The 26,969-nt window shown below is 38.1% G+C and overlaps 1 protein-coding gene across 2 annotated transcripts in view; it reads left to right on the top strand.

The window, feature by feature from the left end:
• The window catches only part of Slk (STE20 like kinase), a 57,575-nt gene that overhangs the window by 18,566 nt on the left and 12,040 nt on the right, over window positions 1-26,969 (top strand). The window contains exons 3-14 of one of the 2 annotated variants that reach the window (XM_052183986.1): window positions 2,772-2,820; window positions 3,219-3,368; window positions 6,334-6,406; window positions 6,546-6,740; window positions 7,631-7,712; window positions 10,094-10,222; window positions 10,520-11,875; window positions 13,173-13,303; window positions 13,508-13,631; window positions 17,472-17,651; window positions 19,836-19,928; window positions 26,589-26,718. In XM_052183986.1, the coding sequence (XP_052039946.1) occupies window positions 2,772-2,820; window positions 3,219-3,368; window positions 6,334-6,406; window positions 6,546-6,740; window positions 7,631-7,712; window positions 10,094-10,222; window positions 10,520-11,875; window positions 13,173-13,303; window positions 13,508-13,631; window positions 17,472-17,651; window positions 19,836-19,928; window positions 26,589-26,718 (2,692 nt within the window). The remainder of the gene's footprint in view (window positions 1-2,771; window positions 2,821-3,218; window positions 3,369-6,333; window positions 6,407-6,545; window positions 6,741-7,630; window positions 7,713-10,093; window positions 10,223-10,519; window positions 11,876-13,172; window positions 13,304-13,507; window positions 13,632-17,471; window positions 17,652-19,835; window positions 19,929-26,588; window positions 26,719-26,969) is intronic. The other variant, XM_052183977.1, reaches the window with a different exon arrangement.

Raw genomic sequence — 26,969 nt, 5'->3', positions numbered from 1 at the left:
CTCCAAAATATGTTTGTAATTTCAATTTAAGTATTTTAAATATTTTTGGAGAGTTTTTTTCTTCTTGGTTTTTTGAGACAGTGTTTCTTTGTGTATCCTAGCCATTATGGGACTCCCTCTATAGATCAGGCTGGTCTCAAACTCAGATCCACTTACCTCTATCTCCTGAGTGCTGGGATTAAAGGCGTGCCCCACCACTGCTCAGTGAAGGTTTATTTTTCTTTGTTATTTATAGTTTTTAATCCTAAAGTTTTTATGAATGGTACAATTCTGTAAGCTGTGAGTAGTGCTAAATATTAGACTCCACCTCACCTCCTGATGAAGTGGTTACAATTACATACACTTTGCTCATTTTCAAGAAAATAGACACAAGTAGATTAAGCAGTAAAATCTTAATACTTACTATAATAACTATTTACTTATACCAACCTACTTTTATCAAGTCTCTTTTTAAAAAAATTAAAAAATATTGATTTATGTATGTGGGTGTTTTGTCTGTATGTATGTCTGTTCACCATGTGCATGGTGGTGGTCAGAAGAGGACATCAGATTTCTTGGGACTAGAGTTATAGATAGTTGCGAACTTCCATGTTGGTGCTAGAAATCCAGCCTGGGTTCTCTGGAAGAACCAGTGAGCGCTCTTGACTGTGAGCCACAATTCCAGCCTATCAGGAAAGCTCTTTATAAAGTAGAGTTTTAGATGCTTTTCTTAGACTAAGATCTGGCTTGAAATCAAGACTTTCCTTTTGGATCTAGCTGCTTCTAGTTTGGAGCTTAGCTGGGTTAGCTCACTCTTGAGCTTGTTTATTCCTCCAGAGGATAGGTAAAGAATTCAGCTTTCAAATTGTATTTCAGATCATGTAATGATTTTGAAAATAAATTTTTATTGGAAAGCATTTATAAAAAATACTGTAGTAGCCTGGTGTGGTGGAGCACACCTTAATCCCAGCGCTCAGGAGGCAGAGGCAATGGATTTCAGTGAGTTGGAGACCAGCTTGGTCTGCATAGTTAGTTCCAGGACAGCAAAGGCTATTTATATAGAAATCCTGTTTCAGAAAACAAAAACAAGGGCTGGAGAGATGGCTCAGTGATTAAGAATACCGACTGCTCTTCCAAAGGTCCTGAGTTCAAATCTCAGCACCCACATGGTACCTCACAACCATCCATAAAGAGATCTGATGCCTTCTTCTGGTGTATCTGAAGACCGCTAGTGTTCTTACATATAATAATAAATAAATTTTAAAAAAAAGTATTTAGCGGAGGGAAAACATGGAATTACACATTTTGCTAAAATATTATTTTAAAAGAGTATAGTTATTATTGGTGTCATGCCTTCTAAAATACTTGTTCAGGATTCTATCAGAATATTCCTAAATATTACAAAATAAAAACTCATAGGCATTTTAAGAAATAGACTGGGGGCTGGAGAGATGGCTCAGCGGTAAGAGCACTGGCTTCTTTTTTTAGAGGTACTGAGTTCAGTTCCCAGCAACCACATGGTGGCTCACAACCATCTGTAATGGGATCTGATGCTCTCTTCTGGTGTGTCTGAAGACAGCTACAGTGTACTCACATACACAAAAAAACAAGCTGGGCGGTGGTGATGCACACCTGTAATCCCAGCACTCTGGGAGGCAGAGGCAGGTGGATTTCTGAGTTCGAGGCCAGCATGGTCTACAGAGTGAGTTCCAGGATAGCCAGGGCTCCACAGAGAAACCCTGTCTTGAAAAAAACAAATCCAAAAATCCAAAAACAAAAAACAAAACAAAACAACAAATAAATCTTAAAAAATGAGAAAGAAATAGACCTTGATGCTATTGCAAAATAAAAATTTAATTTACTATGAGGGACAATTTAACAGGCACCATTAATATAAATAAAATAATCATTATAGGATTATAACTGTTGTTAACAGTTAAGGATGGGTCCATGACAGTGATAATTGAGTTTGAATCTGTGTTTCTTTCTTTTTTAACTTAAAGAAAAGGACTTGAGTGATAGCTCAGTGTTTAAGAGCATGTACTGCTCTTACAGAGAACTCAAGTGTGTTTCTCAGCACCTGTGTGAGGTAGTTTCCAGCGGCTTGTCACTGCTTCCTGGGGACCCAACACCCTTTTCTGGCCTTCAGAATATATGTTCACATAATCTGGTATAGATACATATACATATGCATAATTAAAAATAAATTAAATCTTTAAAATAAGCCTGCTTTTTTTTCAAGATTTATTTATTGAATGATAGACAATATATTTGGTTACTTAACATTATAGTAGTTAATTGAAAGATGAAGGTAATGAGATATTTCAGTAATAAGATCTTTAAAATGTATAAATAATATTACAATGATTACACAGTGTATATTTGCTAATTTTAGAAAAGAAAGGATACTAAAAATGTGTCATTTATAAAAATGGGCATAATTGGGTGTGATAAAACATGACTACCAGCTTTTGGTGGTAGATACAGGGGGATTGCAGATTTGAGTCTAGCCTAGATTCTGATTTGAGTCTAGTCCAGACTATAGGGAAACCTGACTCAAGAACAGAAAAGAAGACAGAAGGAAAAGGGGAGGCGGCATACTGCTGTACCACGTTCTCCTTGTAAATTCTGAGAACATCTCTTAAGACCAGTAGCTGATGACAAAAAGAGCCCCTCATGTTTGGCATGGTACTGTTTCTATAGCCTAGATTAACTAGTAGCTTTTCATTTGTCTGCTCTTGCTAAGTTCTGAAACTTGGTATAATTACAAGCACCTTTTCATTCGTGTACAGATCCTCATTGAATTCTGTGCCGGGGGAGCAGTGGATGCTGTGATGCTTGGTAAATACCTTTGTTTTTATGTTTGATTCTTAAATTGTTCTCAAATTTCAACTGTATGCACATAAATCTAATTTTAGAATTTAGTACATTAAAAATTCAGCTTATATTTTAGGTAAATATAATTATGTAATGTTGAAAGTCTATGTCAGGAAAATAATTTTTGTAGATACTTAGCTCTTTTACAATAAAAGAGCTAAAATAGGCATTTTAAGAAATAGACTGAAGGCTGGAGAGATGGTGAAGATTTATTTTCTTTGTTATTATTTGAAGTCAGAGATGACTTCAAATCATCTTTGAAAGACCACAGTGGAGGAATGAACTGAAAAATATTTAATTAGCTTTATATTTTCATTGTATAAAAATAAAAACATTTTTTTTTTTTTACTTTCTCCTTATAGAACTTGAGAGACCATTAACTGAGTCCCAAATCCAAGTAGTTTGCAAGCAGACATTAGAGGCATTGAATTACTTACATGACAACAAAATCATCCACAGAGATCTAAAAGCTGGCAATATTCTTTTTACCTTAGATGGAGACATTAAATTAGGTAAGTTATTTAAAATTTGAATTTGTACTCTGAGATTGACAGTGGAATAGATGCTGTTTCGGCCTACCCAGACACGTAAACCAGGGGGAATTACTCCCAGCTGTTCCTGTAAACACTACTGTGGTTAAACATTACCAGTCCTTAGCATCCCTAAGTATATATAAGTAAGTATAGGCATCTGATGACACCTAGGAAGACAGCAGAAGAGGGTGTGTTCTTTCTTAGAAGCGTGGATTTATAAAACACTAGTTAAGATTTCCTCCTGTAAGTTTTTGAATATAGATTGAACGCTTGTAAATGCTTTATATTTGGAACATAATATAATACTAAACTCAGTTTTATCTTTATGACAACATATCTAAGAGGTTTTTGTTCCACTTGCTCTGTCCAGAGCCTTGCATTTCTTAAGCAAGTGATCTATCTCTAGTAGCCCATGTCAGTCTTACTTTATTTTACTAGTGTACACTTACTAAACTAACATGTAACCTTAGGTTTGAAAGTAAAATAAGTTTAAGGATTAGCATTTAATTTTGTCTTTTATACTAAAGGAATAAATGGTGAATGTTATTTATTAGATATAAATTATAGAATTTGATGTAAACTTTTAGTCGGGGGTAGTTAAGTTCACACATATACATACAAGTAGAAGATACAGCCTTTTAAGTTTTTCTAAACTGGACAATTTCAAGCAGTGCTGTCTAAATTTATTTTTTGGAAAAAGTAAAATTATTCAAAAGCCATGTTGATATTGATTCTAGTGATTTTACCCATCTCATTCTACATTGTCACAACGTGGGATGGGACATTGACATGGGAGGTGCTAACTTTTATCCTTATTGTGTCATAAAGAGATATAGAAATCCACATGTGTTTTTAGATAGGAGTTTTGAATGGTGACTTAGGTGAAGACATTAGACTTGGCCAGCCCCCACTCCACCCCCAGGTTTTTCACAGCTTGTCAGAGCTCAGCCCGTGCCCCTCCCTTTCCACACTTTCGATGACTTGGGCCACCACCCATGTGTGTTTCCTTACTCTCAGTTATTCCTTACTTACTCCCAAGAGTTTGAATTTGCTTGTATATAAAATTTGACATTTCTTTGACGTCTCTGTTAATTATACATTTCTTCTCTATTCTTCTCTTTACATAGTAGCATGCATTCTCATCAAATTAATATTGATCCAACCAAGAGAGTAATATTTGATTGTTTGGAGGCCAAAAAAGAAATATTATCACAATGGCATGTGACTTCTCCAGATCCACAGCATGCAAACAGATAGACTGTACAGATGTAGGTTCTAGTTTCCCAGTGACTGGATGGTTAGTGAAATGTTTCTTAAAGACTCCTTGAGGAGGTTGGAGTGAAGTGTGAGCCTGGGTCTGGACACTAGACCTGTAGGTGTCCCTTCAGCTGCACTCGCTGCCCCTGCGGTGGTGAGTGCAGTTTCTGTCTGTATGTTAGTGAGTTAGTGGATGAAGCAGAGGCCTAGTAGGGCCTCGATGCATCTCAAGCTTGATAGAACAAGTCTCGTGCTGCTTGATTAGCAGTGTCGGTACATTTCTGCTTGGGTTAGGGTTCTTTACTCACTACTGGGTTCAGAGTCCAGGACCCACATGTGCCAGGAAAGCGCTCTACCAAGACTGGCACCAGGCTGATTTGTCCTGATATCCAGATTTTTCTTTAATTGAGGCTTCAAAATGAATTATATCATGTTTATTTATTATTTTTGATAAATTTATAATCAGTTCATTCTTACTGTAAGTTAACAATTTTATAAGAAGAGATTCTCTTTAGTTGTTTGATTATTTGTGACAAAAACAGAAAAAAATATTTTATTTAATTTTAAAGATAATTAGTTGGTTCTGAGTTCTAAGCTAAAAAGGTAAGCTTAACCTCTAATAAAATTACAGTGGCACTGTTCTTTATAACTTAAATCAGAAACCATAAAGCTTCCTGGGTTTTCTTTGTAATATAATTAAATTCTTAAAATTTTTTTGTTTATTTATTATTAGATGATCTTACTGTGTAGCCTAGAGTAACTTTAAACTTCTGATCTTGCCTGAACCTCTAGCGTCTGTGACGGCAGGTGTGTACCACTATGTTCACTCAGCATCTGTAGTGTAGTTTTATGATGGTGCTGATGACATAGGATGCCATCATGAAGGCTGCTTCACTATAATTTCTGTTTTTTTTACACTACAGGAAAGTATCGGTTTAATTGTAGCATGCAACATTTGGCATTTGTTTTGAAGTATATAATTGTATATACTTGTATATGCAATTGTATAAAAGTATATAATTGTTTTAATTTAGAGTAACTTTTTTGTATTCAATTCTGAGAAATTTATCATCATTGTTATTTATCATTTGAATGTATATAGATGGTGATCAGTATATTTGTGATGAGAAATTTAGCAATTTCTTGAAAGGTGTGAGAAAGAGGATGGTTAAGATTAGAGTGGTGGAGATGGCTCAATGGATAAAGTGCCCATTGTGGTATATGAGGTCCTGGTATATGTTGGATCCCAAGAACCCATGGAAAAGCTGGGCGTGGTGATTGATGCGTGTAACCCTTACGCTGAGTGCTAGAGACAGGAGGAATCCTAGTGCTCCCTGGCCAGGCTGTTTTTGCCAAAATGGTGAGCTCCAAGCTCATTAAGAAGTAGTATTTCCAAAAGTAGGATGAGGAGGAACTGGGGAAGACCCCTGACCTTGGCCTCTGGCCTCCGTGAGCATGTATGCACACACCTACATGCATAAAGAAACATATATGCACTACACAACACACACACACACACAATCCAAACAGACTTAGAATGGCAGGGAAGTTCTTCCTGTTATGCTTACTTTATAATAAGGGAGGCCTCATTAAAGTCTTGAAATGCTCCCCTCTTTAACTCCATTGAATACAGTTCATCATGCCTAAAAGCTGTCATTAACGTTATTGTACGATTATTTATTTCAAGCGGATTTTGGAGTATCAGCTAAAAATACCAGGACAATTCAAAGGAGGGATTCATTTATTGGCACACCATATTGGTAGGTATTCATTTTTATGAATTTATACTGTTAGTTGTGTCTGCAGTAATTACTTTGTCCACACATAGTCATTATCCTGACTATAGTTTGTAATGACTATTAATTAAACATTGTAACTTTCATTTTCCTTTCTTTATAGGATGGCTCCTGAAGTAGTCATGTGTGAGACATCAAAGGACAGACCTTATGACTACAAAGCTGATGTTTGGTCCCTGGGTATTACTTTAATAGAAATGGCTGAGATAGAGCCACCTCATCATGAGTTAAATCCTATGCGAGTGCTGCTGAAAATAGCAAAATCTGAGCCCCCAACATTAGCACAGCCATCAAAATGGTAAGCTATTTTAAACAAAGTCTTTAAAGAACTAAAACATGATGTTCTGTTCTTCTAGTTTGCTAAGGGTCTTTTAAGTTTGGGGATGTGGCACAAAGGCTGTCAGTGGGTCTGTTTCTAAGACTTAGGGACCTTGGGAGATTGCTCAGCCATTAAGAGCACTGGCTACTCTTGCAGAGGGTTTGGGTTTAGTTCCAGCACCCACTTGGTGGCTCATGGCTGACTATGATTCCAGGGGATTCGATGCCCCCTTCTGGCCTCTATATGGAATGCAGGTGATCACATCTCTACATAAAGTAAAAAATGAAAACACCTGAGAAAGATCGAAGGCTCACGGAAACCATTATAATAACTGACAGGGTTTTGTGTGGAAGACGTTTTCTGTTCTGTAAACAGTGAAGCCTATATACAGTTTATATGTATTTGTGGAACTTAGTATAACAAGTTTTGTTACATTTTGGTAACTTGTGGAGATACAGCTGCATAGCAGTGATCATCTGTGTGCCCTATTGCATGTATATCTAACATATTTAAAAAATATGTTTCATAAAGTGTCTCTCTGTTTTTGTTTTGTTTTGTTTTGTTTTGTTTTTGTTTCTTTGTGTAGCCCTGGCTGTCCTGGAACTCACTCTGTAGACCAGGCTGGCCTCAAACTCAGAAATCCGCCTGCCTCTGCTTCCCAAGTGCTGGGATTAAAGGCGTGTGCCAGCACCGCCTAGCTATAAAGTCTTATTCTTATTAGTTTTCTTACCTTATTCAATTAATACTAATATATACTAAATATAATGAAACTAAACATAATTCATTAAGGAATTTTGTTTGATTTTTTTTAAAGAATTAATAACAGGGAAGTAAAATAAAATGCCATTGTTGACATTTTTATTCTACAGGTCTTCAAATTTTAAGGACTTTCTAAAGAAATGCTTGGAAAAGAATGTGGATGCTCGGTGGACCACGTCTCAGCTGTTACAGGTGAGTGAGGATAGTGTGGTGACAAGAAGTCAGAGTGTTTAACAGATCTGTTCACTGTTAGGGTGTCTCTGTGGAAAACCATCATGTGGTTTGTTACACGGCTTAGGACCACATGTGGTGTCATTATTAGCAGGCACTTAGTGTATAAATTGTCTCTCCTATGTAATTATGTTCTTTTTATTGTAATAGCTATTTGTATGCTGTCTCTAATGACTAAAAGCTAGCACCTTATATGCAGAGGCTATGAGCTCATGAACTTTTTTTTTTGTTCCTCTTATTTCAAGAGTTAAGTGTACAGTTAATAGTGTTGACTTTAAAAAGTGATGTGGGGCTGAGGAGATGGCTTATTTAGTAACGTGCTTGCTGACTAAACATGGGGACCTGTACTATATCCCCAGAATCCATGTTAAAAAGCCAGGTGTGGTAGTACATGCCTTTAATCCCAGTGCTGAGGAATCAGAGGTGGGTCCATTCCTGGGTGTGTTGGCCATCCAGTGTAAACCAGTTGGCAAGCCCTGGTCAGTAGAGATCTGTCTCAAAAAAAAAAAAGGTGAATGGTGCCTGGGGAAAAATGACACCTGAGCTTGTCTTCCGCTCTGCATGCACATGTGTACTGCACAGAAGTGAACACTGTACACACACCCACATGTGTGCGTGCGCATGCGCGCGCGCACACACACACATATACACACACACAGAAGATGGTTAGATAAATTAGATTTTATTTTAAAGTAGGGCCTGTACCTTATATTTGAAATAAAATTGTGTCATTATTATTACCTCATAATATTAGAGATAAACTGAATACCAAATCTTAGGGCAGTTGTTATAGGGATGTGTGTTATGTAATGCCAGTGTGGTAGTGTATTAAACTGACCTGTTTATCTGGGTATAGGGTGTGGGGAAAATTGACTTGCTCTGTTTTAACAAGTATATCTCTATGTCCCTAAACACACTTCCCAGTATTAAATTGCTCCTGTATTTGAAGATCTTAGTCCATAACAGACTGTATTAGGTAGGGTTCCCTGGAGAAACAGAACCTATAGAGGGCAGAATCAATAGAATTAATCTCCATGTATGCAAACAGGTTTTATTAGAGTGACTTACAGGTGACTGTTTCAACAATGGTTGTCTCCCATTGGAAAGTTTAATAATCCAGTAGTTTTTCAGTCCATAAGACTGGATGACTCATCTGGTCTTCACTATGTGATGAAATCCCAAAGAAGTAGGCTCTAATGCCAAGGAAGGAATGGATTTGCCAACATTAGTGAGAGCGAGCAGGCAAAGAGTAAAGTAAAGCTTCCTTTTTTCATGTCCTTTAAAAAGGCTGCCAGTAGAAAGTGTAGCCCAGATTTAAGGTAAATCTTCCTGCTGCAGAAGGTGGAATTTAGGGTAGGAACCATTTCAAATGGTTTGATCAAGAAAACTTCCTCACAAGTGTACCCAGCAGCTTGGGTTTTAGCTAATTCCAGATGTTGACAACTAAGAGTAGTCACCACACAGACACTGTTATGAGCTGAGAGCACAGAGAGGAGGAAAACATCTTTTACTTAACCTTGACATTAGGATCATTTAAAAAAGCAAAACAGGTATTTGTAGATACTTTTAACAGAAATGTAAAGGGTTTTGTAACTTTTTTTTGGGTAACGTTTTTATTAATATTGTGATGAGATTTATGTAGATACTAATGTAAAGAAAACTGGGTGGTGTACATGCACATGCATAGTACGCTTGCTTTTCCATGCCACATTGTGTGTTTGGTGGTCACAGAGTGACTTTCAGGAGTTCTTGTCACTCTATATTAATCTCCATGTATGCAGCCACCATGTGGTCCCTGGAAATTGAACTCAGGACCTCTGGAAGAGCAGGCAGTGCTCTTACTTACTGAGCCATCTCTCCAGCTCTAATGAAACTTTCAAACATAGAAAAAGCAAATGTATCTTATGCTCAAACAACAAGTTGTTTTGATTATTGACAAAATTCCTTCAAATTACTAGAACAAAACAAAACATAAAGAGGTCTGCAAGATGGCTCAGTACAGGTACCTGCAACCAAGTCTGGCAAACTGAGTTTAATCTCCGAGGACCACATGGTAGAGAAAGCTGACTCTTGAAAATCTGACCCCCTCATGTACACACACACTAAATGAGTAAAAGTGTTTTTTTAAAAATAAAACAAAATAAAATCCAGCTCAGGCAATCTTTAATTTTGCTTACTCCTGTCTCCTTCATTTTTGTTCCAGGTATAATGTTTGAAGTTATTATGTTTTTTATATCCATATTTCATAGTTCTTGACATAGAGGGATCTTTTTATATATTTAAAATTTACAAGCATTTCAGTTATCACTGAACATGTCTTTTTTGTTTTTCACAATCAACAGCATCCCTTTGTTACCGTTGATTCCAACAAACCAGTCCGAGAGTTGATTGCTGAGGCAAAGGCTGAAGTAACAGAAGAAGTTGAAGATGGCAAAGAAGATGATGATGATGAAGAAACAGAGAATGCTCTGGTCAGTGTCAGTAGGAGTCACGGTAGGAGAGTTCTGAGATGTGGTTGCACATGGATCTGAGGGTGCATTGCAAAACATTCAGTTAGAAGTGACACTAGTAACAAGGTTCCCTTTGTCACCTATTTTCATCATGTTCATTATTGAAGATGGAGACTTTTCAAAGTTATTTTTATAACCTCAAGTTTTATAGAATATATCTAATAAAATATCATCTGAGTATAGACATATAAAACCATTATTTGAATGATTGTTTTGAGCTCATGTTTAAGTACTAATAATGTATAAAATCTTTTGTAGCCAATACCTGCAAATAAACGTGCCTCCTCTGACCTCAGCATTGCCAGCTCTGAAGAAGATAAACTTTCACAAAATGCTTGTATTTTGGAATCTGTGTCAGAAAGAATAGAACACAGTACTTCTGGGGATAAATTTAGCAACAGACTTAATGAGAAAGCTCCTACTGACGGACCTGAGAAGGCTGTGGAGTGTATTAATGAGCATGCAGATGATGTTAGCTTAGAAGCTGTGGCTGAACTAAATGACCAAATGGCAGGGATCCATGAGAATGGGAGAGAGAAGAAAAGACTCAAGCTGGAAAATCTGCCAGATACAGAAGACCAGCAAACTGTGGATGTTAATTCAGTCAGTGAAAGAAATGAGAATAATATAGTAACTTTAGAAGTGAACACAGATCGTCTGAAACCAGAGGAAGACAAAAATAAAGAAAACCAAGAGATACTTGAGAATAAACTTTCACCATCTGAAGAAATTAAAGATATACATATTCATACAGTGGACTTAGTTTCTCAAGAGACTGGAGAAAAAGAGGCAGATTTTCAGGCAGTTGACAGTGAAGTTGGGTTTACAAAGGAAGAAACCCAAGAGAAATTGGGAAAAGATGATACAGCTCAAAAAGTTGTCATCAGTGACAGAAGCAGTGAGGTGGGAGCAGACGAGGCTCTAGATGGTAGTCAGAAGGCTGCTGAGCACAGCAAGGATGCACAGAGTGGGACTGTGGAGGGAGCTCTGGAGCCTACCCAGACTCTGACAGAGCAGCCCACAGAGGACCCTGAGGCGGGTGGTGCTGAGGAAGAGCCTCCTGCTGGAGAGAGAGTGGAAGATAGACAACTAGAGCCACAGTCTGCAGTGTGTGAAGGTGAGACACAGTCAACCAGCACTTCAAAGACCACACGGGCAACCCTGGAGGAACCAGACACAGATGAAGTTGAGCAAGTCAGTGAGTCCAATAGCACTGAGGAACTAGAGAGACTTGTAGTTCCTGGGGCTGAGGAACGGGCTCGAGGGAGTGAAGATGAGGCTGCTGCTACTGAGGTCGATTTGGAGAAGAAAGAAAATGCACAGAAAGTGCCAGTTAAAGCAGAGCCCCAAGCTCCTGCAGCATCGCAGCCCAGCGAGCCTCACCCTGTCTTAATACCCAGTATTAATATTAATTCTGAAAACACAGAAAATAAAGGAGAAATGGGTGCTTTACCAAAACCTGAAACCATACTGCCACCAGAGCCTGAAAATGAAAAGGGAAATGACACGGACTCAGGCACTGGGTCCACTGTGGAGAACAGCAGCAGTGACCTGAACTTGTCCATCTCTAGCTTCCTCAGCAAAACTAAGGACAGTGGCTCAGTGTCTCTACAGGTAAGTGTGTCTGGGGCTTGTTGGGCCTTGCTTTGTTATTTTGGCAATCTCTAATTCATTGCTACCTTAAAACACTATTATATCAGTGTAGTAATAACCTTATTCTTTTGGGGTCATAAGGCAATGAAAAACAATTGGAGAGAGATATTGTGGGAATAATCTAGAATTTTTGCAAACGATGTAAACAGGACAGGACAACTTCTTGTTTTCTCTTGCATATGTCTGAATGCAGTTTTGGCAAATCTAGCAAGGCTCCTGAGGATCAGGATATGTAGCAAAAGATAGTATATTTTTTAAATGCATTGTATTTATTACTTTGCATGTTTATGGCTGTGTGTGCATGTGTGTCATAAGGAGCATCTGGAGGTTAGGGGAGCTTAGGGAGTAGTCGGTTCTCTTCCACTGAGACTGCTTCTGTGAGAACCAAGGGAAGGCTAATTGCATAGACCTTACTGTAGAAGCTGGAGAAATTTATAGGTTAAGGAAGTGTGTGTGTGTGTGTGTGTGTGTGTGTGTGTGTACATTTACATACATTAAAAGCCTGTCAGAGTTAGAGGAATGCTGGGACTGCTGCTGCCATAGTCCTTTTGGAGGGAACCTTGAGGCCCTAGAACTGGATGGAGAGGTGAGAAGTGGCTGGAAGGTGCCAGAGGCAAACCTGAATTATGACTTATTTTCAATTGTGTGCCTTTTCTTCTACTTCCTGTTTTTGGCACGCCCTTTTTGTCTCTTTCCCTTTGGTCCTCTCCTTTCCCCTCTGTTCCCTTCCTCTTTCTCGTCCCCTTCTCCTTTCACAGTGTTTTCTTTTTCTTTTATTCTCTTCCCTTGTTTCTTGTTTATTCCCAGAGTCTTATGTGGAGCTTCCCAACCTCTCATCAAACTCCTGAGTGCTGGGCTTAGCTTTCTGCACCCGACCCCAGGAAACAAAGTAACTGTCTCCCTGTAGGGGGGAGAGCCCACAAAGTGAGAGATGGAAAGGTTAATATATAGAACTCATCCTATTTATTTGTATGAAAATTTTATTATTTTTGCCTAATTATACAAATTATGTGTCATAAAAGTTCCATATGCACATGACCAGAATGCCCAATTTCACTTAAAAGTTTTTTCTTTCATCTGTAAAGTTGAATGTGAGTTCTCAATTTTGGTTTAAGGTAATTTAACTGTTTTACAGATGATTCCTACTGCTTTATATGTGCAGTATTTATGGTTGTTGAGGCATTTTATTTTAAAGAGGAAAATATCTTTCACTGGTAATATTTATACAAAACCTAACCCCAAATGAAATCTCACTCAGGAGACAAGAAGACAGAAGAAAACATTGAAGAAAACACGCAAATTTATTGTTGATGGTGTAGAAGTGAGTGTAACAACATCAAAGATAGTTACAGACAGTGACTCCAAAACTGAGGAATTGAGGTTTCTCAGGTAAGTAGAGAAACAATATATAATTAACATGAGTTTTAACCTCTTTGCTGTTTCTGGAAACTGAGGAATAGAGAAACTAGTAAATTCTTGGTTAATTTTAGATTACTTGAAAATTTGTTTTTGGTTTAAAATCCTACAGTTAAAGCTTTTATTTAAACTATTACTCCAAAGTGTAATTTGCTTCTTTCTGTTATACTTTGTCAGGCGTCAGGAACTTCGAGAGCTAAGGTTTCTTCAGAAGGAAGAGCAGAGAGCCCAGCAGCAGCTCAATGGGAAACTGCAGCAGCAGCGTGAGCAGATCTTCAGGCGCTTTGAGCAGGAGATGCTGGTGAGGCCTTAGACTCTGTGCTGTGATGTCAGGGATGACCTAGTGTGTCTGAGACACTCTGAGACTCTGCTGTGGTGTCAGGGGTGACCTAGTTTGAGAGAGACACTCTTAAACTCTGTGCTGTGGTATCAAGATGAACTAGTGTGTGTGAGACCCTCTTAGACTCTGTACTGTGGTGTCAGGATGACCTAGTGTGTGTGAGACACTCTTAAACTCTGTGCTGTGGTTTCAGGGATGACCTAGTGTGTGTGAAACACTCTTGGACTCTGTGCTGTGGTGTCAGGATGACCTAGTGTATGTGAGACACTCTTAAACTCTGTGCTGTGGTTTCAGGGATGACCTATTGTGTGTGAGACACTCTTGGACTCTGTGCTGTGGTGTCAGGATGACCTATTGTGTGTGAGACACTCTTAAACTCTGTGCTGTGGTATCAGGTTGACCTAGTGTGTGTGAGACACTCTTAGACTCTGTGCTGTGATGTCAGGGGTGACTTAGTGTGTGTGAGACCCTCCATGCAGCGCCAAACACTGATCTCTGAGTAGGGGAATTTCCTGCTTTTGTGATGACTCAGGCCTCTGTTTTTTGAGGTGTTTTTAGAAAACAAAAACTTCTTGAAAGGGATCAACAATCCTTGTCTTCTCGCTGATTTATAGTATACCAAGCTTCATTTGAAATCTATCGTGAAAAATTAGTATTAGGAGACTGGTAGATTGTTTACCAAGTTTTGAGAGATCCCTATTACTGAGTGCCTCTTCAGGGCTCCAGGTTTGTTTTTCAGCTTTTAATCTTAGGTTTTTTGTTTTTTTTAAAACTATTTTGAAATTAAAATATTATTACATAATTTCCCTTTTCCCTGTCCTCTCTCCAGCTCCTCCCTTGTACTCTCCTCCCCTTTTAAATTCACAGTCTCTGACCTCTTTTTCTTTAATTCTAGCATATGTGTATTCCTAAATATACAAATACAACATGCCCGGTTTGTATAATGTTGCTTATATGTTAATATGATTTCGGGGCTGACCACTTGGTATCACATAATCATTTGGAGGGCTTATCCCTGGGGAAGGCCATTTCTTCTACTCTTAGCATTCCTTAGTTGCCTATAGTTCTTTGCTCATGGGTGTGGTAGTCTTGACATTTCTGGGAGACTCAATCTCATAGCAGATATCCTGTTCTTTGGAATTAGAATCCTTCCACCCCCTCTTCCCTAGTGTTCCCTGAGCCTTGAGTGCAGGAGTTGTGTGAGGATGGGTCAGTTGGGGATAGCACCAAATGATCACTTGTTCTCTACACTTTAGGTTAGTTGTCCTTTTCTGTAATGATTTTTATCTGTTGTAAAGAGATTTTGTTTGTTTGTTGCTCCTGAGGGGTAAAAGTTACAGTTATCTGTAGTTGTAAAGATAAATATTAAAATGCAATCAGGAACTTGCTGTTTTTGTAAAGTGATGGTTATAGGTCCTCCCCCAAGATCTAGGTAAGTTAGCTAGGTTTCTAATACCAAGCATGATTTCCTTCTTGTTGAGTTCAATTATGGAGATGTTGGTTACCACCAAGATGTATGAGTGCTGACATGGTACCATGCCATGCTGACTGTTGTAGTTCATAAGCATCATAGCTGGCTAGGACACGAAGCTTGCATGGCATTTTATGGTACCATAAAAGCTACTCCCTTCCGGAGGAGTCTTTCAGGTTAGCTTCTCTGTGGATCTTCTGAGTCTTGTGTATAAAATGCATGGTGTCTTCAGCTATAGGGACATACTTCACCCTCGTGGAGGCAACCAAAGGCACCAGCAGTCATCTATAGCATTTTATGAGTTTCTTGGACTCCTCTGACCAACAGCCCATAAGGGGGCTTCTAATGCCTGGTGTTGGGGTTTTTGTGAGATAGTCTGTGGCTTTGGGGGGGGGGCATTGTCTGCCCAAGTGGGAAAATTTTATTTAGATTATGCATGTATGTATGTATGTGCATACACACACACATAGACTTAGATATATGTATAATTTTAGGTAAATAGGTAATAAAGATATCTTATGACTTTTTCAGATGTTTGTACTATACCCTCCTTCTTCTTACATATTGACCTTTACTCAATTCTCGCTCCCACCACTGCCCCATTTCTGTCATTTCCTCTTCAAAATACATTTACCCTGCTACCCCGCTATTCTCTTCTCTATTGTACCTTCCCTTCCCCTGTGCGCCTTTGCTACTTTTCTGGCTTCTGGGATTGCTCCAGGTTATACAGTCAAATATGAAGATTTGAATTAAGAGCTATTATGAAAGAGAATATGTAATACTTGTCTTTCTGGGACTGGCTTAACTCACTCAGTATAATCCTTTCTATTTCCATCCATTTGCCTGCGGATTCTATGGTTTCATTTCTCTTAGCTGCTACATAGTATTGCATAGTGTGTCTGTGTTGCATTTTCATTATTCCTTCCTCAGTTGGACATTTAGGATGATTCCGTGTCCTAGCTGTTGTGAATAGAGCAGCAGTGAGCTTGGCTGAGCAAGTGTCTGTGAGTCGGTTCTGTCAGGTAGATGGCAGGAGCCTGCCAGGTGCTCGGGCATAGGCCAAAGAGTGGTCTGGCTTAGTCACATGGGAGATTGATTTTAGCTTTCTGAGAATTCTCCACACTGATTTCTATAGGCGCTGCAGCAGTTGGCAACCCACTCAGGTGAATGAGCGGTCCCCTTTCCCCACGTCCCTTCCAGCATTTGCTGTCAGTTATTCCATTGCTCTTTGCCATTTTGATTGGGTGTGATAAAAATCTCAAGGATTTTTTTGATTTGTAATTCTCTGATTGCTAGGGACAGTGATATTTATTGAAGTATTTCTTAATTTCTTAGCCACTTGTTTTTTTTTGTTTTTTTTTTTGAAAAGTCTCTGTTTGGGTCTCAGGCCTCAGTTTTGAATGGGTTGTTGGTTGTTTTGGCTCTTTGTTTTTGAGTTGTGTATTTTGGGCATTAATCCTCTGTCAGCATCAGAGCTGGCAAAGGTTTTCTCCCATTCTGTGCACCTCCTGTTCAGCTGACTGTTTCTTTAGCTGTTCAGAAGGTTTTTGGTTATATCAATTGTTGGCCTTAATTCTTGGGCAAATGGAGTTCTACTCGGAAAACCCTTTCCTACACCTTTATCATCGAGACACTGTCCAAGTTTTCTGGATTCTAAAGTTTTAAGGCATGCTAGCTCGAGCTGAGATTAGACTTGTTTGTGGTTTTTCAAAATTTACTTTCTTCACTGGCTTGTACAGTTAGACCTTCATGGCCTTGTCACCACTGCTGTGAGGTGCTGTGTACTTGTTGCTAAGAACTTCAGTTCTCTTGGGTCTGCAGTTAGGAAGGGAATTTAGGAACGTGGTAGAAAATCTCAGTAACCATAGGTTGAACATCTAGCTTAATGTATGTTAGAAGAAAAACATTATTTAGAATAGTATTAAAGCTTAAATTACAGTGTTGTGCAGTCTTGTAATGAGGACTGTGGTATGTTGATTATGTGGCATTGTTGATTTTTGTGTTTGGTCACACTGCAACAGGGTCCTGAGAAAATAATGAGAGATGTTCTCACCCAGTGCTTTTGCAGTCCTTTTATTCTGTTTTTTATAGTTTTAGAGATTATGTCTTTTCCCTGCATAGATTTTTGCTTTTCAGTTTCTTTGATTTTTGAGGACTTTTGAGGGTCTTTATTTTGTGAGACAGTGTCCCAGTGTATAGTGTTCCATTCCTGCCACCATTCTCTCCCCCTTCCTTCCCTCTCTCCTTCCTTTCCTCTTTTCTTGCATATTTTATAAGTATTTCTATATTCAAAAGTGTACAATACTTGAATAGATTGCGTTGTTTTACAGAGTAAGAAGCGACAATATGACCAAGAAATTGAGAATCTAGAGAAGCAGCAGAAACAGACAATTGAGCGGCTAGAACAAGAACACACTAACCGCCTGAGAGACGAAGCTAAGCGCATCAAAGGAGAGCAGGAGAAGGAGCTGTCCAAGTTCCAGAGCATGCTCAGAAACCGCAAGAAGGAGGTAAGGCGGCCATTGTGGCTAACTACCAGGGCTGCTATTAAAATGCAAATCACAGCCTAAGGAATTAGGAATAATGGCGGGTGACAGAATTGTACTCATTTATTTGTTCCTTTGTTCTGTCTTCCAAACAGTGATAGGCTGGCTGTTAGTGAAGTCCTATATTATCCTCATTTTGCTGCCAAGAAACAGGAATAAACGAGGTTTCAGTGCCTATCTCGCTTAACTTTGAACTAAGTCTTCAAATACAGCCTAAGCTGTATTTCATTCTGCCATCCCCTCTTACTAGTGTGATATTTAGGGCCTTTTTTAGAAATTCCTTTCAAGAGAACTTAACCTCATTGGTATTTACTGGTTAACAGCCAGAATTATTGTTTACAATTTACTTAACATTTGAAATTTTCTCTACTAGGTTTATTGATTTTTTTTTTTTTTTAGATATTTTGCCAAGTAAAAGCTGAATAGCTTGATATTCAAAATATTATCTATTATATCTTTGGGAAAAAAATATGTGATTATAAAAAGGTTTTGTCTTTCCTGAGCTGCTTCCCTGTGATATAGCTGATTACCATCATCTGTTAGTGAAGAGGTTTTTCCATGTATTGTCCTTTTGTTCCGAGATTAAAATAAAATACATCCAAGCAGTTTTTGGTGATAATTTTATGATTTGTTTTATATCTTCAGTGCAGGTGAAGGATTTACATTTTCAGGATATAAATAAACAACCTCAGGGGAAAATAATTATGATCAGTTCTCTTAGAATTGGAAGAAAATATCTCAACCGAACTGGGAATGCATTTTCACTTTTGTTACTCAGTTACCAAGATTTTAGCTTTTGACTTTTGCATTTAACTAAGAAGAAAACTGAACATCACATTATTAAATCCTAAAGATATATCCAAGAGAAGTGAGCATTCAGTGTACTCTGCTCTCCTCAGGGCACATGTGCTGTTGGTCTGCAGTTTTATTGCTGAGGTTAGCATTTCTAACAGGTTGTTGTTATCGTGGCTGTGTCTTACATAGAGTTGCTTTATATACCATGATAGAAATCCTCATTAATTAAAAAAAATCCTGGGTCATTTGTTGAGAGGCTAATCTTTGTATCACATTAAGTTAAAAGATTTAATTCTAGATGAGTAAGTCTAAAGTTACTGTTATATTTTGAATTTGGGGTGTTAACTAGTTATGTTTGAGAGCGTATATGTTTATATTGAATAATCTTATTGTGTATTTTTTTTCCTTATTGCTAAACTTCTTGCAATTTGGGAGTCTCTTGCTTTATTTGGTGATTTGGTGTCATGAAGAATTACTGTTGGGAACTTTAAGGACACTGTTAAATCAAAATCAATTTCTTTCTTGGGTGCCAGGGGCATGTGGTGATTTGGAATCTGGACTCTTTTGGTGCTTTTACTTGTAAAAATATGCTTGTTTTCAGAGCTGGACTATAGAGCTTTTGGTGGGTGAAATTCATATTTAGGCTATTGAAAAAAATAAATAAAAAATGCTTCATTTTAAAATATACTTTGTTTAGTGTAACAAATCATAGTTTACTAAACTTTAAGCTTCCTTATGTTACTGATTTTAAAGCTGACCAGCTTGGCTTCAGTTTTTGCCAAAGAGAATGTTATCTAATCCTACAAAAAGTTGTCAGCTATATGCATTTTGTCATACCATGTATGAAATGGTATATTTTATGGAAAGATTTTAATGTCCATTGATTTTCTCTGTGCATTTGAAGTCCCACTTGCTTCTTCCCTTTCCTACCCTGTGTCATGAAGTGGATCATTGAGAACTCTTCCTTTGGTATGGTCAAGTCAGTTGTTAAGTTTGCACTTTATCAATGGCATTAGCTTTTCATGTGCTTAGAGTCCTAAACATATGGATAGGTACGTTTGTAATTTCTGAGTCTGTCACTGTTACCTCAGCCGTAGTGCTGTGTCACTGATTAATAGGAGGGGACAGTGAGGCAAGGAGTGACCTTTGTGTGCTGTACTGCCTCTTTCTGCACCAAGATTAAGCATGCTCTGTATTTTTGTTCTTTCCCACTAACCAATGCTTCTGCTAATGCATGGTGGAAGGCATCTTTTTAACAACTTCAACTCTGATCTGAAGCTTTCTGCTCACATACTCGTGTTTTCTGTGGAGAAAGTATCATTTCCCCACCTCCTGCATGCTTATACACTGTAGGTTATAAATGAAGTGGAGAGAGCGCCCAAAGAGCTGAGAAAAGAGCTCATGAAACGCAGGAAAGAGGAGCTTGCCCAGAGCCAGCATGCTCAGGTAACAGCAGCAGCTTCAGGCCACTAAACCAGAAAGCAGCCTTCTCGCTCTCTCGGCTCCGCAAACCATGGTTGAAAGAGGAGATTTTAGCTGTAATTATTATTTAATGTTGAACTTTTCTTAGGTGTAATTATTACTTAATGTTGAACTTATCCTTGTCTATTGATACCCAGCACCCCTCTTTTTTTTGAGTATGTTGAATTTATACTTGCTGACCTTTAAATTGTTAATATGAAAGTAACTGAAATGTTTAGAAAGTTGATTACAGATAGAAGAAATGAAGGCATTAGGGTAATGGTTACTCTTTACTGATTTTATCATGATGGAAGTGCTTGTTTTTAAGTAGTGGTTCCAGTGCTTGCATGACTATTAGAAAACCATTTAGAAAATAAATAGTAAATTTTATTATTAAGTGGTAGATCAAACATTTGCTGCTTTTTAAAAGATTAACAACATAATCAACTTTAAGAACATTTTTAATATATTTATTTTTGGTTTAGAATCTAACAATTAAGTGAACAGGATTTTTTTAACAAGATGGATAAATTAACCAAATAAATGAATATCTTAACAGAATTTCCATGTTATCTCACTATATTATTATTTTAATGTGGTTTTATGCGATAACAAATGATTCTTAAACTTTTGGACTTTATAGGACTCTAGAAAGAAACATATAAGTCACAAAAATTCATTAGGGACCATGACATAGACTGCTACTAAAGTGTGAGTGACAGAGAGAGGGAGAAGGAGTATGAGTGTGTGTGTCCACGTGCGTGCATGTCTGCGTGCGTGCGTGTCCATGTACATGCATGTGTGTGTGTTTGCAGATATTTTAAAACTACTGTTTACCTGTTGTCATTTCAGAGCTGATAATATTTTAATACTATGGAAAAAGGGAACTATGATCTTAGAATTTACAATTTTAATAAACTCAGGTGATTAACTAATATTTTTCTAGCTATGAGCCATTGGGGTACTTTGTCATGTCCTAGTGTGGGGTGACCGGTTGAAGGATGTGGTGACAGATGTAGAAAATGCTGTATATCTAACACTTAGTCTCATGGTGCGCATCCCCCTGTCTCAGAGGTGAGGAGGAAGCCCTGGAAGGTGGAACGGCCCCCACACTGACATGTCTGGCAAGTGGTAAAGCCATGACACCTGTGCAGACAGCCTGTGCTCCAGGGTCATGCGTGGATCAGCACAGCACCTGCCTTCCCACTCTGCCCACTCCACCTGCTTAGCTTAGCCATGGGCTTTGTGTTTAGTGGGCATTTTTTTGTGAACAGTGTGAAAAAGGAGTCCTTGCTGGCTACATAGACACTTCTGGTTAGGTTAGATTTCAAGCTAGATAAATAAGAGCAAAAGTTTTGCCTTAAAAAGAACAAAACAGATGGTTTTTGTTCTGTAAGTATATCAATTATAAGAGTTGAGAATAAGAATTTGTTGTTGAATGAATGGAGTGATTCTATAATTTTAGTTTAACCTTTTCTTAATGACTTTTCATGTAATTTAGGGAGCTGGTTTATGTTTTCCCATGAAAGATAAAATAGTTGGTATATTCTTTCTGTAAATTTAGTGTTTAGAATGTGTAGCATTTCAAATGTATTTAATTCTTTGATAAATTTATTAAAACCTGGTAATTTTGCAGTCTGTTTTGGACTTTGTTAGAGTCCTTATGCCAAGACTGTGTTTATGCTACAGAGCTCATGCTACAGAGCTAGTGCATAAGACACCCAGCCACAGGCTCCCATGCTCTCTATAGGAGCCTGTGTTCAAAGGCTAGTGCTGCAGGGCTCAGGGGCTGCTTCTGTGTGGACTAAAGAGAAGGATTTTTTTTCTGTTCTTTGTCCTACCCTTCCCCTCCCACTTTTCTTCTCTCTCTTCCTCTCTCCTTCCCTCTCTTTGTTTCATATTTCATTTATTTATGGATTTTTATAGGATAATGTTTTTTGAAAGTTGTCATATAGAGCCTAAACAGGTGCTGGACCCACTCAGTTGGCTTGCAGCCCTAAGGATACCTAAGAATACCTGATTTATCTAGCTCTCATGTTTTATCTTATCTCATCTCATCTAACTACCTTCTTTGTTTCTATGTTTTATCTATTATCTCTTCTATCTATTATGTTTCTTATCTTCTGTCTGTCTTTTTCCTTTGTGGTTGAGCTTTTAAAAAGGAAGTCTACTGATTTACAAATGAGTTAAATGTTGAGTTTGGAAATTTCTGTCCTAGTTCTTATCTTTTATTGTATAGATGGGAAATAGGTCCCTCAGTTAATTGACTTGACCTAGGCCTAAAGGTCAACATTTGTACAATTATTCTTTCCATTTACACAAAGCCATTCAGATACCTGTATTCTCACCTGGGAGGTGCATTGTATTCTAATCCACAGGGTGTTGCTCAGGTCATGATTCAGTCTTTTCAGTTGTCATCTTGTGCAGTGTTCAACGCCCAAATGCAGGACGTAAGTCCGCGTGCTGTGGGGGGTGCCTTCTCTTCCTTGTGTTTTCTTTGACTCACATGTGCCTTTCATTATTAACTTCATTAACTGAAATGTATAACACTAAAAGTGGATGCCAGTAATAACTGTAATAATAGTCTGGCAAGCACTTTGTGCTAACAGTGATGCTGAGAGTTCCCATCTGGTCCTCACAGGCACCATCCTCATGGAGGGATGGAGTATGTCCTTTACCCAGAGGCAGATGTAGGCACAGAAGACTAGCGATCTGCTACAGACCAGTGGGCTGTGGCATCGGCAGCAGAGCTGGATGCAGAATGCTTGCAGTGAAGGGCTCTGTTTTCCTTCCTCCCCATCAGAGACTTTTAACTTGAAATTGTCATGATTTTTAATAAAAGTAAAGTATTTTCCTGGTAGAATTTTATAAACTTTGCACATGTGAGAAATTGAATGCTGTGATTAGATTTTTATCTTTGTGTGAAGTGACATTTTGATTATATATATATAATATAAATGTCTTAATTATGGATATGGTCAGAAAAGCCATGGTAAAAGTAGTGATTTTACTCCTGTGTAACTTGTCTCCTTTTATTTAAATTCTCAATAATAATAAATATTGTGGTACTGCTATTATTACTGTAGTTTGAAATTAAGTCTGAAATTCCAAACTGTATTCTTTCTCACAGTTACCATAGAAAAGGCTAGCCAATATAACATGCTAATTTTTGTTTGCAATGTTTGGTGTATACAACTGGAGTAGATAGAATACAGCTTGATTTCTGTTTCTGTTTTCCTCATTCCCAAATTAGATTTCAAAAAGTAATTGGCAGATACTTTTTAAAGCAAGAAATTATTATTTATAGCTTCTTTTCTGATCATTACCATTTCTGAGCAAATTTGTTGAGTAAGTGATTAAATTTCATACAAATAGTTTAATTTGTCATAATCTTTTTCTGGTAGTTTTTTAGGTGCAAAGCTATAGTTTTAATACTTACAATTGGTTAACTGATATAAATTACTTATCATAATTTGAGCCATTGTACTTTTAAAGGCCATTGACTTCATAGTTTATTAGGTCATTGTTAGAAATGACTTTGACTTACTTTCTTTCTTTCTTTCTTTCTTTCTTTCTTTCTTTCTTTCTTTCTTTCTTTCTTTCTTTCTTTCTTTCTTTTGATCCATTTATTATATATAAGTACACTGTAGCTGTTTTCAGATATACCAGAAGAGGGTGTTAGATCTCATTAAAGATGGTTGTGAGCCTGGGATTTGAACTCAGGACCTTTGGAAAAGCAGTCAGTGCTCTTAACCACTGAGCCATCTTTCCAGCCCTGACTTTGGCTTCCTTAGTTTGGGTTCTTTTGTTGTTGATATGTATTTTTAAAGACAAATGTTTTAGAATGGGAAACTTCTCTTGAATCCTGTTCCTAAGAGCAATTTCTAGTTACAAATTGCAATACAGATATATTTTGACCTTGATAGGTTCAATGAATGAGCAATAATATTAAATTTGAATTCATTTATTTGAAGTAAAGAAATATATTAATTTCTGTCTACAGGTCTTTCAGGTAATGTTTAGTGTTTAAAAATGTAAATCATGTGTCCAGTGTTTGGTCTGTGTTGTCTGCTTGCCTAGTCAGCCGTGAGTCAGTCTGGCTTCTGGCTGACTCTGGTCAGGAAGCACTCCCACACAGCCCTTCAGCACTGCCCACCTTGACTTGGACTTGTTTGTCCTTATTTGTCCTCTGGGGCAGCACAGGACCTGGTCTGCTGCCTCTGGATAGCCATCTTAACCACTGCTCTTTATTACGGAGTCCTTCAGCTGTCCACCGTGAAGCTTACTTTCTGAACCCTTTGTCCTCGACTTTGATTTTCCTGTGCTTAGTTTTGAGCCCTCAGTAGTTTGCCACTTGAGCTGGGGAGATGGCTTACTAGTTAAGAGCACTTGCACTAGACTCTGTTGCCTAGTCTCCAAATGACAGCTCACAATCATCTGTAACTCCAGTTCTAGAGGATCCAAGCGTCTCCACTGATCTCTGTGGGTGCCAAGCATGCCCATTGTGCATGTGTGTGCTTCTGCATGTGTGTACTTGTAGACAGAGCACATACATGTAAAGTAAATACATCTAAAAAAACTTTTTGATGTGGCACTGCCATAAGAGACTAATGATTCAGGACTATTGGCATTTGGGACCTATAGCTGGGTGCAGCCTTCAAAGAAGGCATTTATTGATTTTAATTACATTGTAGCTGACCCAGGGCCTAGCATATACTGAGTCAGTCTGTTTCTAGCACTGCCCAGCATGTACTAAACACCTCAAGAAAATTCTCTTTGCCCTGAACCCCCGCCTTGTGTGATCCAGGTCTTAAGTGCAGCAGCATGGCCACAAACTGTATAGACAAGCTGACTGTACTTACAGCATGGCCTTTGTTGAGCAGCCTTGGCACGCAGCTGACATGCACCTGGTTGCGTGCCCTTAGCTCGCCTCTTTGTTTTCACATGTGTGTTGCATGGATCTATGTTTTGATATCTGACTTCTGAGTCTAAATATAAAGTTGACATATATACTAGTTAATTAGTTGATGCAGGTATCTATTAGAAATAGGTGTAAATATTAACCAATGATCTTTTACCAGTGATAAAAATCTTAACCAAAAGAAGCTCCTCGCTGTACTCCCAGGCTAAACGTTTACTGAGTAGGTTTACATACAGACATTTGCATCAGAGGTTGAAAGAAACAGTATTTTAATACAAATAATTGCTGTAGGAAAAGGAGGAACTAGAATAGCTTTGCTGTTTGTTCTAACTGCTTAATAGGTGGCATACAGATCCTATATCTCTTTAATAAAACCTAGACTTTACTCTAGATGATTAATAGAAGCTTTTAGGCTGTGATAGGTATGTAGGTTACTGTGGTCAAGTAGCTAATTGTGTTTTATAAAGACAGTTCACTTGTCTGTCTTTCTGCTACTGTTTAGATTTATAATAAAACATACATGATACTGCAGATGACAAGGTGGTAACATTTACAACTTCACACAACTCCCTCACAACAGCCTGAAATGACCAACTCCAGAGGCAATGCTATGGGCCAACTCTTGGAGGAGTTTTGCCAGCGCGTGTGCCTCAAGGATCAGGCTGGTAGTGATCCAGATCTTGTCCTCCTCTGTCCAAGTACCAGAGAATAGTTCTGAAATAGAGCTGGGACTTGATTGTTTCCTGGATGCTTGAGAAAAGGATTATGGATTAAGTATTGTTTCAGTCCTAAAATGTAAACCCACCTTTTAAATTTGCATATCCTTTGCATTAAACACCATCTTCTATTATTGCCAAAGGGGCATAGATACAGACTTACTTTTTTTTTTAAAGCATAAATTTAGCAAATGGTAGGCATTCAGTAAATATTTATTAAGTGAATTAGTGAGTCTCAAGTGTTTTGGAAGAATCCCTTTATTGTTAAGAGTTTTGTGTGTAGGTTCATAAGGTGTCTCCTACTCCCCTACCTCTACTTAGTATCTCTCCAGCCATGCATTGTTTCTCACTAAGTCTTCAACCCGCTCCTTTTCAGCACAGGATGTGGGCGATAAGCCCTGTCCTCCTTTGTGAGTGCAGGTGTGGGATTTCTTCCTTTTTTTTTTTTCTTAGAAAAATAGGGCTAAAGACTGTGATAATCTGTGTTTCTTTGTTGCCTCTGTTCTTAAACTTACTCTTGTTCTAGCTGTACTATTGTGTACCAGACATCAGCTTCAGAAACTGTAATTTTGATATTTTCCCAAAGTTGTTAATGAAATAGAGCATTTTAATTATGAATGGGATATATCCTTTTTATGTGTATCATTTTTAGTTGTGAATTTAGAATGTTGTATATTCTAGTACTTTTTAGATTAGTGTTGGATAACTAATACATTTGTGTTGTACCTGCACAATATAATCTTAGTGATATTTTTTTTTAGTCCCACCAGCTTTATAAACTTTACTTAGAAATCTTGTAAGGATATATATATATATTTCAGTGCCAGAGTACTTGCCTGGCATGCACAAGGCCTGGGTCAGTCTCCATTACTTGTCCTCAAAAGAGAAGAAGAAAGAAACGTCACTAACCACTGATTCATAGATAACCGAATACATAACTAATACATTGATAATTGAATGTTTGATTCAGTAGCTCTGTATTAACAGATGGTTGACCATGTCTATTAGGAACAAGAATTTGTTCAGAAGCAACAACAAGAGTTAGATGGCTCTCTGAAAAAGATTATCCAACAGCAGAAGGCAGAGTTGGCCAACATTGAGAGGGAGTGCCTGAACAACAAGCAGCAGCTCATGAGAGGTATGTGAGCGTCCGCACTGTGTGCCTCAGCCACACCGCAGAGGCTCGAGGGCCTTGCCTTTGCTGTGGTGGCAAAGGGAAGGATAAAATTATATGCGAGAAGTTGTCATGAAATATAGTAGAAGTATCTACAAAGGTATACCGTGAACTGGGGTGTAGCTCAGTGGTAGCTTTAATGTATTCACGGTGCCATGATCTAAGGGCCTGCCTCATCTCAGCACTTCAAAAGCAGACCCCTCAAAACCAACCAC

The sequence above is a fragment of the Apodemus sylvaticus genome, chromosome 1 (assembly GCF_947179515.1).
Source record: "Apodemus sylvaticus chromosome 1, mApoSyl1.1, whole genome shotgun sequence".
NCBI classification, from domain to species: domain Eukaryota; kingdom Metazoa; phylum Chordata; class Mammalia; order Rodentia; family Muridae; genus Apodemus; species Apodemus sylvaticus.
This window is presented reverse-complemented; position numbering and strand designations above follow the sequence as displayed.